The 14,172-nt window shown below is 42.8% G+C and overlaps 1 protein-coding gene across 1 annotated transcript in view; it reads right to left on the bottom strand.

Moving 5' to 3' along the window:
* fhit (fragile histidine triad diadenosine triphosphatase) overlaps window positions 1–14,172 on the bottom strand; it is a 709,572-nt gene that overhangs the window by 203,689 nt on the left and 491,711 nt on the right. Inside the window, exon 5 of the mRNA XM_055647581.1 lies at window positions 11,117–11,185. Coding sequence (XP_055503556.1) covers window positions 11,117–11,185 — 69 coding nt within the window. The remainder of the gene's footprint in view (window positions 1–11,116; window positions 11,186–14,172) is intronic.

The following is a 14,172-nucleotide window of genomic DNA, read 5'->3' on the forward strand; positions in this document are numbered from 1 at the left end:
TTCTTAATTAGCAAGGATGCCAAAGGTTACGGGGAGAAGGCAGGAGAATGGGTTAAGAGTGTAAAATAGATCGGCAATTATCGAATGGCGGAGCAGACTCAATGGGCCGAATGGCCTAATTCTGCTCCTGTATCTTCTGGTTTTATGTATGTGCTTGAGTTTTGTTTTCTTGTGAGGAGATTGATGGAATATTTCTGAGAGCTGCATTTTAAATCATGTTGTCCTATCACATTCCCATTATGACTACTCTAGTTCAGTAATTGACTGTAATTCATAAGTCAATAGATGCCCCTTTTTCACCGCTCTCAGTGTAACTTTGTTATGTTGTATAAGCAGTTAAACTCCCTCTCAGCTATATTTAAGAGGGAGTGCTATATTTAAGAGGGAGTTAGATGTGGCCCTTGTGGTTAAGGGGATCAGGGGGTATGGAGAGAAGGCAGGTACGGGATACTGAGTTGGATGATCAGCCATGATCATATTGAATGGCGGTGCAGGCTCGAAGGGCCGAATGGCCTACTCCTGCACCTAATTTCTATGTTTCTATGTTTCTAACCTCATTGAGGTCAGGAACTCACATTACAGTCAGTAGCTGATGCAAGGCTCCAAGCCTTCTTCCCCATGACTAACTATACTAATCATTGGACTGTACTGTGGCATAAAATGATCCTATTGAACCTGTATGAAGAACACCTAAATAATTTGACTTCAATTTAATTTGTGTCTTCATCAATTCCAAGTTTTGATGTACTGCATCGAATAAATCAAATATCAAGATGAAATGCTGTTAAACTCCCTCTTTCCATATCCCCCTTCCGTTCGAACCACGTGAAAATAAATCAACCACGCTCAGTTGGAGTGATCAGATCTCTCTGATTGCCTCGTGTGATGTACGAGATGAGTCATTGACATTCTGGTCATATTTCATTTCATGACAGATTAGTCTCCCTCCGAACCCACTTGAAAATCACCTTCTCATTTGCCTTTGCCAAAGTTTGCGAAAATATTTGGTGCACAGTGGCTGAAAGACATCGGTGTACAGCGAATGTCAGCAAAGCAGCAGCTAGCAGGTATGAAGGGTTTCCCACCATGAGAAACAGAATTTAAAGGATGTGAATGCCACCACCTAATTGTATGTCTATATAAACTGACAGAATAAATTGCACTCTTGAGCCTAATTCTTAGTTTTAGCACCATTTTACCTTGATAACTCTGTTTCCGATTCTGCATTCTAATGGTCTGTGCTGCCAAGAAGGGCAATCTTAATGATTAAAATAACCATTAACAAAACGGTTTTGTAATTAGCTTTATGTTTTATAGTCCCTGCGTGCACATGATCGATAGGACGGTTTATTCATTAACAAACTATTTAACAAGGCTGAACATGATAAAAAGGTCCTAATCAGGTAAAGCCTACTTAAAGTCACATAAACAATAGACCAGTGGTTCTTAACCTTTTTGGCATACGCAAACACAATACTGTATGTGGTATGTTCCTTTGTTAGGCTCCTAAACATGGGCTCAACAAATGGATATGTTATTTATGACCCCTTCATGTCCCACAGTAAAGCCCCAAACGACCCCCCCATGGGGGTCCCCACCCCCAGATTAACAACCATTGCAATAGACAATAGGTGCAGAAGAAGGCCATTCGGCCCTTTGAGCCAACACCACCATTCACTGTCGGGAGGGGGGGGCAGGGTTTTGGCCCAAAACGTTACCTATTTCCTTCGCTCCATACATGCTGCTGCACCCGCTGAGTTTCTCCAGCACTTTTGTCTATCTCCGCCACTGTGATCACGGCTGATCATCCACAATCTGTACCCCATTTCTGCCTTCTCCCCATACCCCTTGACTCCACTATCTTTAAGAGCTCTATCTAACTCTCTCTTGAAAGCATCCGGAGAATTGGCCTCCTCTGCCTTCAGAGGCAGAGAATTCCACAGATTCACAACTCTCTGGGTAAAAATGTTTTTCCTCATCTCCGTTCTAAATGACAATGAATCTTTGCCCAATAATATATTTTTCAGTAACCTTCAAGCATCTGGTCAGAAGAACACCATTCAGTTGAAAGTGCTGATTTAATAGAGTATGAAGTACTGCACTACTTTTCCCTTCCATAAATCATCGACTGGCTGAGAGGGCAAGTGTGTGATCTGCTCTCCAGCATAACCATTGGCAGAAAACCAGACACAGCTCCTTCCTTCACTTGGAAAAATTAATACATTACCGCTTGCTGTTTTGCCTGAATGGATATTTATTTTATTTTATTCACCTCTAATGAAAATTCCTTTTGAATGCCATTACAAACGATGTATTATCCATCTGGACTGGGTGCGATGGGTTGCAATGTTACCACCTAACCCTGATAACGTTACCTCCAAAATGTTTTTGAGCAGCACAGTGACAAAGCTGGTCGAGCTGCTGCTTCACAACACCAGAGACCCGGGTTCGACCCCAACCTCAGATGGTGTCTGTGTGGAGTTTGCATGTTCTCCCTGTGACCATGCAGGTTTTCCTCCCACATCCCAAAGGCGTGCGGGTTTGTAAGTTATTTGACCTCTGCATAAAAAATATCCCGAATGTGTAAGGAGTGGATGGGAAAGTGAGATCACATAGAACTAGTGAAAACGGGTGATTGATGGTGGGCATGGACTGGATGTGCAGAAGGGCCTGTTTCCATGCTGCATCTCCAAACTAAACTAAACTGAATAATGCAGGGCATCAGCATGTTTCCTGTCAAGAGTCTCATAATAATTATGCATTCAACAGCTTCTTGCAAATAAAAAATCCTCTGTGACCATTTCAGTAAAAAGACAACTGACAATCTTGTTAGCGCTTCCTAATGAGAAAAAGATAAGTTTCAGTCGAGAAGGCAGTGTAAGAAGAAAGCCTTGCATATGTCTAACATCGTAGACAAAAAGTATTACCGCATGATGCTACAGAGAGGCAGTGTAATCTCCCATTTACTAGTCATCCTCCTACAACAGCCAAATGAAGAGAGTGTTCATCTGACTGAACCGACATAACACCACACTGGTGTTCAACAGCTGTCTTGATATATCAGTCAGGGTTGAACTCCTGCAATTCAATGCCAAACAATTAGAAAATCAAGATTATAAATAGAATTAGCTGGATAAACCAGCTGCGAGATCGCAAGCAGGCAACCTAACCACAGCTGCTGTTTTTCAATTCCGTATACCCACTTTACAAAAGTTCTTTATTTTAACAACAAAATGTGCTCTGAATTATTTAATGTTAAGTTGGTCAAGGCTTTCACCCTCGATTTCTGCCAGATAGTTTTGGTGGAATGATGTCACCGTCTCTGCAGTGCAGATCAGCAAATCTGACGCGGGAATTATCACCAATGCCCGAGTTAACATTTAACAAATTTAGTTTCACCAGTTGCTGGTCCCACTGGCACTATCACTTACAGTAGCTTCATGCTTTCAAAATTAGACCTTAACACCTTCAAAATTAGAGTTTAATCAGCTAGCTTGTTCAAAAGTTTGCCAAACTTTTTTTTCCGGAGACGACAACTGTGGTGGGCTAGACCAGTGGTTCACAACCTTTTTTAGCTCATGGCCCCCTTGGGATCTTTTAATTTTCTGTGGCCCCCCCTGACATTATTAGCGGAAAAAAAGTACTTCAATATTATAATACCTTCCATAAAAATATCAGTGTCTATTAATTGCACATATATTCTCTTTTATTCTATTCCACAAACATCAAAAACATTTTGTGGATTCAATAAAACAACCATTTATAATCATACATTAAAAATATATTTCAACTACATAGATTTAAATTTATTAAAACTGAAATTTAGGAGGCAACAGGGTGGTAGCTCTGCGGCCCCCTTCATTGAACCTGTGGCCCCCTAAATCCCAACATTTTTCTGTGGCCCCCCCTGAAATTTGAGCATGGCCGCTTTGGGGTCATATGGCCCCAGGTTGGGAATCACTGGGCTTGACTACACTGATGGCCAGTCAGTAGATGCGCCGAAACAGGCCTTTAGGCCCACCGAGTCTGGGCTGACCAGCGATCCCTGCACATTAACACTATCCTACACACAGTAGGGACAATTTGTATACATTCACCAAGCCAATTAACCTACAAACCTGCATGTCTTTGGAGTGTGGGAGGAAACTGAACATCACAGAAAAAGCCCATGCGTTCATGGGGAGAACATACAAACTCCGTTGAACCCTGGTCTCTGGCGCTGCAAGTGCTGCAAGGCAACAACTCTATCGCTGCGACACCATGCTGCCTAGTTCTGGTTTCCAGGTTCTGGAAGGATGTTGTTAAACTGGCTGGGTCTTTTTTCTATGGAGGCCGAGATGTGACATTAAAGAGATAAATAAAAAGTGATAAATACAATCACGAGACGTATAGATAAGGTGAACAGCCACAGACTTTTTCCCAGGGTTAGGGAAGTCTAAACTAGGATGGCATGAGTAAACTACTCTGTGGCCCCCCTGAAATTCACCTTAGAGAGAGAAAAGATTTAAAGGGGGCCTGCGGGACAATGCTTTAGATGGCGGTGGGTACGGGCGATGCAACGAGCTGCCAGAGGAGGTAGTAGAAAAATTACAACTTTTAAAATATACTTTGATGCTTCGTGAAGGTTTGGAGGAATATGGGCCAAACAGAGGCAAGTGGCATTAGCTCAGTTTGGCAAACTTGGTCTGCATGGGGCCCTGTTTGCAAGTTGTATAATTCTCTGAATTCAACTCGATGCACAGACCAGCTCCTCCACAATTCGACCCATATGTTCACTGTTTACCAGATCCCAATGTTTTTAAGTTATCCTATGAAGATCAAGCACCTTTCTCACGCCAGTGTAAATAGGAGTGGCTGTTGTGCCCGTGCCTTACAAATCCAACACGTTCAATAATCTTTTGGTGTCAGTGGCTGGGTTTGCAAATAACAATCACCATCTACTATCTTTGCTACAATGCTGTTGAGATAAGTACAGATGTTCGTGTTGTAATTCAATAGTATCAGGTCATTTATTTTTCCATTATTGTGAAAAACGTCCATGCAGTTAATACAAATAAAGCTTAACCTCTGGGTTTAGTTCTCTGGCCAGCTTCCATCCCCTTCTTATTCTGTAGCATCAAAGGATAAGATCTTGTAACTCATCACTATTCTCCTCAAGGTTTCAATCTTTGCAGAAATCCATTGCCCAGATGTATTCTGCAGTGTGATTTTTATCCATCCGAGATTTCTCCATCCATCCGAGATTTTTTCTTCCATCCATTCCATTCCACCTTGCTGAAGTGATCACATTCATATGTGATCACCTCAGTGACCTCACCTCTTGGGAGGTCACAGAATGTGTAGGAAGGAACTGCAGATGCTGGTTCAAACCAAAGAAAGACGCAAAAAGCTTGAGTGACTCAGCGGGTCAGACAGCATCTCTGGAGATGAGGAATAGGTGACGTTTCGGGGCGAGACCCTTTTTGGCTACTTACCCTTGGACCGTGACCCCACAGATGGAATGTGTCGGAAGGAACCGCAGATGCTGGGTTAAAACAAAGATAGACTCTAAAAGCTGGAGTAACTCAGCAGGTAAGGCAATTTTCTGGAGAGTAGGAATAGGTGACGTTTCGGGTCGAGACCCTTCTTCAGAGACCCTGAATGGCGGTGCAAGCTCGAAGGGCCGAATGGCCTACTCCTGCACCTAATTTCTATGTTTCTATGTTTCAGTCTGACCCGCTGAGTTACTCCAGCTTTTTGTGTCTATCTTGGGAGGTCACTTGCGTTCCTGACTTTCTTGATGTCGAACGATCAGGTTTGATTAAGCACGGCCTGAACCGCAAGCTTTACTACAGTCGGCACGATTGCTATTTATGTCCTTCTCCGCATATTTTTGCTAATATTAATGAATAACTCCTCGATGAAGTGTTCAATTGCCTCATTTATTGTTTTGAATGTGAACCCACTCATCTGAGACCTGATGCAGGATTGTTTTTGCATTATTATCCTTGCAACAGCAGGGAAGAATATGCCAAAGTAGTAAAGCAATATCCTGGCAGATTTACTGCCAGATTTAGCACCACTGGCAGGAGCCTTTAAAAAGTCAGCCACTGAACCTGGTTACTGCTGCTGTCTTACAAGCCTATTACTCACAGTCACAATCATTATTATCACATCGACAGCACATTTTTCAAATGGTACTTGCTTCTTAGCCAAGTTTCAATTCTTCCTGCTCCCAGCAGTATCATAAAACATGCTTTGCATGATGCCACATGGCTGCCGATGTGACTTTATAAATCATGGCAGTAATTTCGAAAAAACTTGCCGAACATAAGTCGTTTGCCACAACCTGAGAGAAGTGACACTGGGCAATCAATGTTCTGTTCAGCCACCCAAGACATGTGCTGCAAATTTTAAAATGAGGTGTCCTTTGTAAGTCTCGCAGGATCAACAAACGGTCCTGCATAGGTTTTATACACTGATTATATTCTGATCCGAGAATGTTAGTGGCGTAATGATTCAAAATAATGCCTGCGATAATACAAACCACAGGAGCATTGCTCATGTGGGTTACAATTCAGCAGAACCCCAACACTGAGTCCTGCTTCAGATTTGTGTCATGGATGCTTGCTAGTAACAACAGCATGTACTACAAATGTTAATTCTATATTATTACTAAAATAATACCCTTCAAAGACACAAATGTGGAACACTGAATATGTTGGTTGATCGCAACTAGAAGGAGGTAGGAAAATAAATTAATATGTGCATTATATGTCTTCATCATTACCAGGTATCTTGAGCTCCTAATTGCTGGAACGGGATGCCTCTCTGTTATATTAAAGAACATTTTAATTCAGAACAGATTTGGTTGCTAGTGGGGTGCAATAAATTCCCACTTTTACCCAATCTCCACAATACCAGACATGACCAGATGCAGGCTATGTTCTTCTCAGTCGCTACAGAATTCAATTAAGATAAATATACCCGGTGACTTCCTTTCCATTTCTCTATCACCGTGTCTTTGATCATGCGCTTGACAGCTGAACCTGACTGTCAGTTCCAGAGTTAGAACCATTGGATGATCCAACGGGAGATGTATTCTCAACCATCTCTTTAATCTTCACACCCAGTCTCCAGCTCCACCCCTCCTTCAGTACATTCTTTGTGTCGTTACGGTGTACCGGCACCTCTCAGAGGCTCAACATCATTATTTTGTTTTCCAGCCATGTCTCACATAGGTTTATTAATCACGCGTTCTAGCACCTTTAGTGTACTGACAAAGAGCTGCCTTCCTTTCACTCAAATCCCCAAGGTTCACACACACTAGCCCGCAAAGTCTACGCAAAAATACCCAAAGAATAAAATAATACAGAGAGACTGGCATTCGTTAGACTTAGATGCACATCTGACCTTCTGAACCCCCCACTGTAATATGTTTCAATCTCTTTTCATGACATGCAAGCGCCAGCCATCAAGCAGCACCAAGGGAGGCTGGTTGTCTTCTGGGCTTCCTTTTAGATCAATGATCTTGCACGGGAACAGATGCTGTATCCAGGCTAAAACAATGAAACCTTCCAAAGGTGCCAGTAGTGGCTTTCAAAGGCCCTTTACAGCAGGGAAAAAAAAAAAAATTTCCTTAGGAATGATTGAACAGTAAATAACAGCAGAATCTTCTTCAGAAGCGAGTTACTCATACTGAAGTAAAGCAAAAATGAAAATGCATCTTGCATGTGCTTTTATGTGTAGCAATGCATGATGACAGAACAAAATACGTGATGTAACGCGCCCCATTGTGAATGCCACAGGGTACAATAACCTGTAAATAAGACAGACTGAGTTGCTATTGCAAGCAGAGCAGCTTAACTGAGACCAAGAAGGAGCTGTAAGCAGACACAAGACACTGCAAATGCTGGTGTCATGGGTACATCACGGAGTGCTGGTGTAACTCAGCGGGTCAGGCAGCATCTTTGGAGAACATCGATAGGTGACGTTTCACAGAGTGCTGGAGTAACTCAGTGGGTCAGGCAGCATCTTTGGAGAACATGGATAGGTGACATTTCACAGAGTGCGGGAGTAACTCAGCGGGTCAGGCAGCATCTGTGGAGAACATGGATAGGTGACGTTTCACAGAGTGCTGGAGTAACTCAGCGGGTCAGGCAGCATCTGTGGAGAACATGGATAGGTGACGTTTCACAGAGTGCTGGTGTAACTCAGCGTCAGGCAGCATCTATGGAGCTAAGGAAATAGGCAACGTTTCGGGCCGAAACCCATAAGGGTTTCGGCCCGAAACGTTGCCTATTTCCAGAAGGATTTCGGCCCGAAACGTTGCCTATTTCCTTAGCTCCATAGATGCTGCTGCACCATAACTGAGTGGGTCAGGCAGCATCTGTGGAGAACATGGATAGGTGACGTTTCACAGAGTGCTGGAGTAACTCAGCGGGTCAGGCAGCATCTGTGGAGAACATGGATAGGTGACGTTTCACAGAGTGCTGGGTAACTCAGGTCAGGCAGCATCGTTTAAGGGCCGAAACATTTCGGGCCGAAAACCCATAAGGGTTTCGGCCCGAAACGTTGCCTATTTCCAGAAGGATTTCGGCCCGAAACGTTGCCTATTTCCTTAGCTCCATAGATGCTGCTGCACCATAACTCAGCGGGTCAGGCAGCATCTGTGGAGAACATGGATAGGTGACGTTTCACAGAGTGCTGGAGTAACTCAGCGGGTCAGGCAGCATCTGTGGAGAACATGGATAGGTGACGTTTCACAGAGTGCTGGAGTAACTCAGCGGGTCAGGCAGCATCTGTGGAGACCATGGATAGGTGACGTTTCACAGAGTGCTGGAGTAACTCAGCGGGTCAGGCAGCATCTGTGGAGAACATGGATAGGTGACGTTTCACAGAGTGCTGGAGTAAACTCAGCGGGTCAGGCAGCATCTGTGGAGAACATGGATAGGTGACGTTTCACAGAGTGCTGGATCAGCGGGTCAGGCAGAACATGGATAGGTGACGTTTCACAGAGTGCTGGAGTAACTCAGCGAGTCAGGCAGCATCTGTGGAGAACATGGATAGGTGACGTTTCACAGAGTGCTGGTGTAATTGACCTGCTGAGTTACTCCCACACTTTGTGTTCCATGCAAGGGATTGTAGTTAATGTTTCATGGCCATACATAGTGATAACAAAACAATTAAATTAATAATTGCAACAGCAATAACAGGTCTGTAAATAACATAATAAACTAAACTCATCAATAACATAATAAACTAAAAGATTTCAAAAAATTAAAAAAAACAAAATGAGTGCAAATAAGCTCGAAGTCCCTAGTGCAATCAAGTCAGTTGAGATCATTGTTTAGTTGGTGTTTGTAGTATTCAAAAGCCTGATGGTTGTTGGGAAGAAGCTGTTCTTGAACCAGGAGTTATCACTGTCATACTTAGACTTCCTTTATAGACATAGAAACATAGAAATTAGGTGCAGGAGTAGGCCATTCGGCCCTTCGAGCCTGCACCGCCATTCAATATGATCATGGCTGATCATCCAACTCAGTATCCCGTACCTGCCTTCTCTCCATACCCCCTGATCCCCTTAGCCACAAGGGCCACATCTAACTCCCTCTTAAATATAGCCAATGAACTGGCCTCAACTACCCTCTGTGGCAGAGAGTTCCAGAGATTCACCACTCTCTGTATGAAAAAAGTTCTTCTCATCTCGGTTTTAAAGGATTTCCGCCTTATCCTTAAGCTGTGACCCCTTGTCCTGGACTTCCCTAACATCGGGAACAATCTTCCTGCATCTAGCCTGTCCAACCCCTTAAGAATTTTGTAAGTTTCTATAAGATCCCCTCTCAATCTTCTAAATTCTAGAGAGTATAAACCAAGTCTATCCAGTCTTTCTTCATAAGACAGTCCTGACATCCCAGGAATCAGTCTGGTTTATGTCTGGTCTAGTTTATGAATCTGCATCACCTAACTTGAATAGCCAAGAATCAAAGATTGAGGACCTCCTGGTTCATCCAAGGCTTCTGGCTGAGCAACACTCGGATGGTTTTGGTGGGAAAAAACTCCTCCACATATTTCCTTATGAAGTCAGTAACAACTGTGGTGTTCAGGTCCTTTATCAAGTCCTTGAACCTTGCCCAGTCTACCAACCCTGAGCAATCCCAGAGTCATTCCTCTGTCTCTGTTGACCAGCTCTGTGCAGTCCTCACCGCTGGAGTATCTCATCCTGCTGTCTACATTTTAGTAACGATGCTGGACTGAAACAGCTACTGATGTTTTAAGGCTATTGAAACCAAACATTGAGTTTGGGACATCATGATTCTGTATCATTGTAACCACACAGCAGACGACAATCAGAAATGCTTATCTTAATTGGCCCTCGTTGAAAGGATGAGATCAAGAACGGCATGAATTGACCAGGAGAGGAGAAACAAATTCTCCAAAATACCTGCATGTACCTCCACAGTCACAGCACACTGCCAACTTCCTCTCAGCCATTTTACACAATGACTCCAGGTCAAGACTTGCTTCACATAGTTTAACCAGAAATTGCTGCACTTAAGTTAAAATGAAGCCTGAACTAAAATGTTACATAACTTCACACACAAGGTGGCACATTTGAAACTGTTGGAATCTCTCAATCGAATGTCCATTGCAGAACAAAACCACTGATTGTTCATTTTCAGTGATAACTCTGTAACGTAGATGGTCGTGCACCAACAGAGAACAATATTTCATTAAAAAAAATGTTCCACATTTAACATTGATTTAACTCTTTACAAACCTTCTGCTCAAGACAATATTTATCATTCGGCTGACAGGATTTACTATGTTGGTTATTATGTATAACTATCAGAACACAATGTATAGATGAGACTTCATTTATATTTTACTATTATTATTGAATCAAAAATCATACATTTTTATATTGTTTATGAAGCTCGGAATACTGTTTGCAGCGAGCCTCGGTTTATCTGGAATAGACTGTAGACATTACATGAACAAGAGCTAATGAAGGCTATGTTTCGGAGACTATAGTAAAATCCTGATCTGAGAAAGAGGCCATGTCTCCGTCAGCTGCTTAAAACAATCGTGTAATAATTCCACAACCCACAGCCATGCAAAGACTTTTAAAAAGTACCTCCACGTAGACATTATCATTCCTGGCAAAGTCGTCCTTCTTTCGCGGAAGAATATGAATATGCACATGCTGTACAAAAAAAAGAGGGGAAAAAGTCATTAGAGGGATACAATATCATTTCTGAGACTATTTCACAGAGTGAAGATAGGAGTTAACAGGTACATTTTTCTAAGCGCTTGTGTTAGAGAGGAAAGCAAATTTGCTTTTGGAGATTGAATTTTCACTTTTAAATATTTTTGATATTCATCATAAAATAACTACTGCTGAAAAGGTAGCCCTAGACGGTAAAAAAGTAGGTTTTATTTAAAAAAATCTATTGAAGTCTGCAGGAATTTACAGACAATTGCTTGAATTCATTTTCCATAAGAATTTGTACGATCGGTTTTATATCCCAGATGACAAGATTACCAAGCCTGGCTGATTTCTTGCAAGTAAAAAAGGACATCTACTGTGACAATAGTTGAAGGGCAGGATTGTGTTTTCAAGTCATATCTTCTGATGAAAAAAACCCTTGTAGAACGAGGAGTATGATTTTGAAGAAAATCTAACACTAATGGAACAAAGTAATACAAGTACACGCAATCCTTAATCTTATATGCAGATGCGTAGTTTTGTATCAGTAATGTATGACTAAAAACAATGAAAGATGTGTAATATTATGTGGAGCAAAATTCAAACAAAAATAGTCAAATTTAATTGTGTTGGAAGGAATTTCAGATGCTGGTTTAAACCGACAATAAGACACAAAGAGCTGGAGTTTCAGCGGGTCAGACAGCATCTGTGGAGAAAAGGAATAGGTGACGTTTCGGGTCAAGACCCGACTGAGAGTAAGGGGAAAGGGAAACAAGAAACATATTCGGTGATGTAGAGAGATATGGAACCAATGAAAGAAAGATATGCAAAAAAAAATTACGATCATGAAGGAAACAGGCTACTGTTAGCTGTGTGCTAGGTGGATCTAGTATTGGGAAAATTGGGAAGGGCAAGTTAATGAAGTGTGTGTGGAGGAGCCTTTTGAGACAATTGACCACAGTTTGATTATGTTTAAAATAATTATGGAAAGGGATCACGTGTTAAAATGCCCAACTGGGGTAAGGTCAACTTTGAGGGTATGAGAGAAGGTCTCGCTCAAGTTGACTGGAGCAGGTTATTTGATGGAAAAGGAACATCGGCCAAGTGGGATGTTTTTAAAAGTGTACTGAAGAGAGCTCAGGATATGTGCGTCCCCGTTGGTGTGAAGGGCAAAGCGGGCAAACGTAAGCAAGCTTGGCTGACGAGGGAAATTGAGATGTAGTCAGAAACAAGGATGCATGGGACAGGTATAGGCAGCTGGGATCAAGTGCATCCCTGGAGGAGTTTCGGGAACTAAGGAGCAAACTAAAAAAGGAGATCAAAGGGCAAAAAGGGATCAGGAGATAGCTCTGGCAGGTAGCATAAAAGACAATCCCAAAAGATTATATCAATACATTAGAGAGAAAAGGGTAACTAGAGAGAGTGGAACCTCTCAGGAATAATAGCAGTCACCTCTGAGTGGAGCCACAGTAGATGGGCAAGGTCCTCAATGAGTATTTCTCCTCTGTATTTACCGAGGAGAAAGGCAGTAGGACGGAGGAAATTGGAGCAGTCACTGGAAGTGTCATGTGAGCAGTCAGGGTTACCGTCGAGGAAGTACTGAAGATACTGTCATGTTTGAAGGTCGACAAATCTCCGTGGCCTGATCAGATATATCTGAGGACATTGCGGGAAACTACAGAGGAAATTGCGGGAGCCCTGGTTGAAATTTATGAGTCGTCCTTAAATACAGGAGAGGTGCCTGAAGACTGGGGGGTGGCAAATGTTGTGCCTCTTTTCAAGAAGGGCTGCAGGAAAAATGCTGGGAACTATAGGCCGGTGAGCTTAACATCTGTATTTGGTAAGTTACTGGAGCAGTCTGAGGGATAGGATACACAGGCATTTGGATGGGCAAGGGCTGATTAGGGACAGTCAGCATGGTTTTGTACGTGGGAGGTCGTGTCTCACAGATCTGTGATTTTTTTGCAGACGTGACCAAAAAAGTTGATGACGGCAGAACTGTAGATGTTGTGTACATGGACTTCAGTAAGGCGTTCGACAAGGTGCCGCATGGTAGGCTGCTCTGGAAGGTTAGATCTCATGGGATCCAAGGAGAGATAGCTGAATGGATAGCAAATTGGCTCTATGGAAGGAAGCAGAGGGTGATGGTGGAAGGTTGCTTCTCTGAATGGAGGCCTGTGACTAGTGGTGTGCTACAGAGTTCGGTGCTGGGCCCGTTACTGTTTGTCATCTACATCAATGATTTGGATGAGAACATACAGGGCAAGATTAGCAAGTTTGCAGATGATACAAAAGTTAGTGGTTTTGCAGATAGTGAAGATGGTTGTGAACGATTGCAGCAGGATCTGGATCGATTGGCCAGGTGGGCGGAGGAATGGTTGATGGAATTTAATATAGGGAAGTGTGAGGTGTTGCATTTTGGGACGTCTAACAAGGGCAGGACCTACACATTGAAAGGTAGGCCTCTGGGGAGTGTTGTAGAGCAGAGGGATCTAGGAGTACAGGTGAATGGTTCCTTGAAGTCGCAGGTGGATAAGGTGGTCAAAAAGGCTTTTGCCACCTTGGCCTTCATCAGTCAGAGTATTGAGTTTAGAAGCTGGGAGGTCATGTTGCAGTTGTATAAGACGTTGGTAAGACCGCATTTAGAGTATTGTGTTCAGTTCTAGGCACCATGTTATAGGAAAGATATTGTCAAGCTTGAAAGGGTTCAGATAAGATTTACGAGGATGTTGCCAGGCCTAGAGGGTGTGAGCTATAGGGAGAGGTTGAGTGGGCTGGGTCTCTATTCCATGGAGCGTGGGAGGATGAGGGGAGATCTTACAAAATCTTGAGAGGAATAGTTTGGGTAGATGTACAGAGTCTTGTACCTAGAGTATGGAAGTCGAGGACCAAAGGACATAGGTTCAAGGGGAAGGGAAAAAGATTTAATGGGAATCTGAGGGGTAACTTTTTCACACAGAGGTTGATGGGTGCATGGAACAAGC

This window comes from Leucoraja erinacea, chromosome 16 (assembly GCF_028641065.1).
Source record: "Leucoraja erinacea ecotype New England chromosome 16, Leri_hhj_1, whole genome shotgun sequence".
NCBI lineage: Eukaryota > Metazoa > Chordata > Chondrichthyes > Rajiformes > Rajidae > Leucoraja > Leucoraja erinaceus.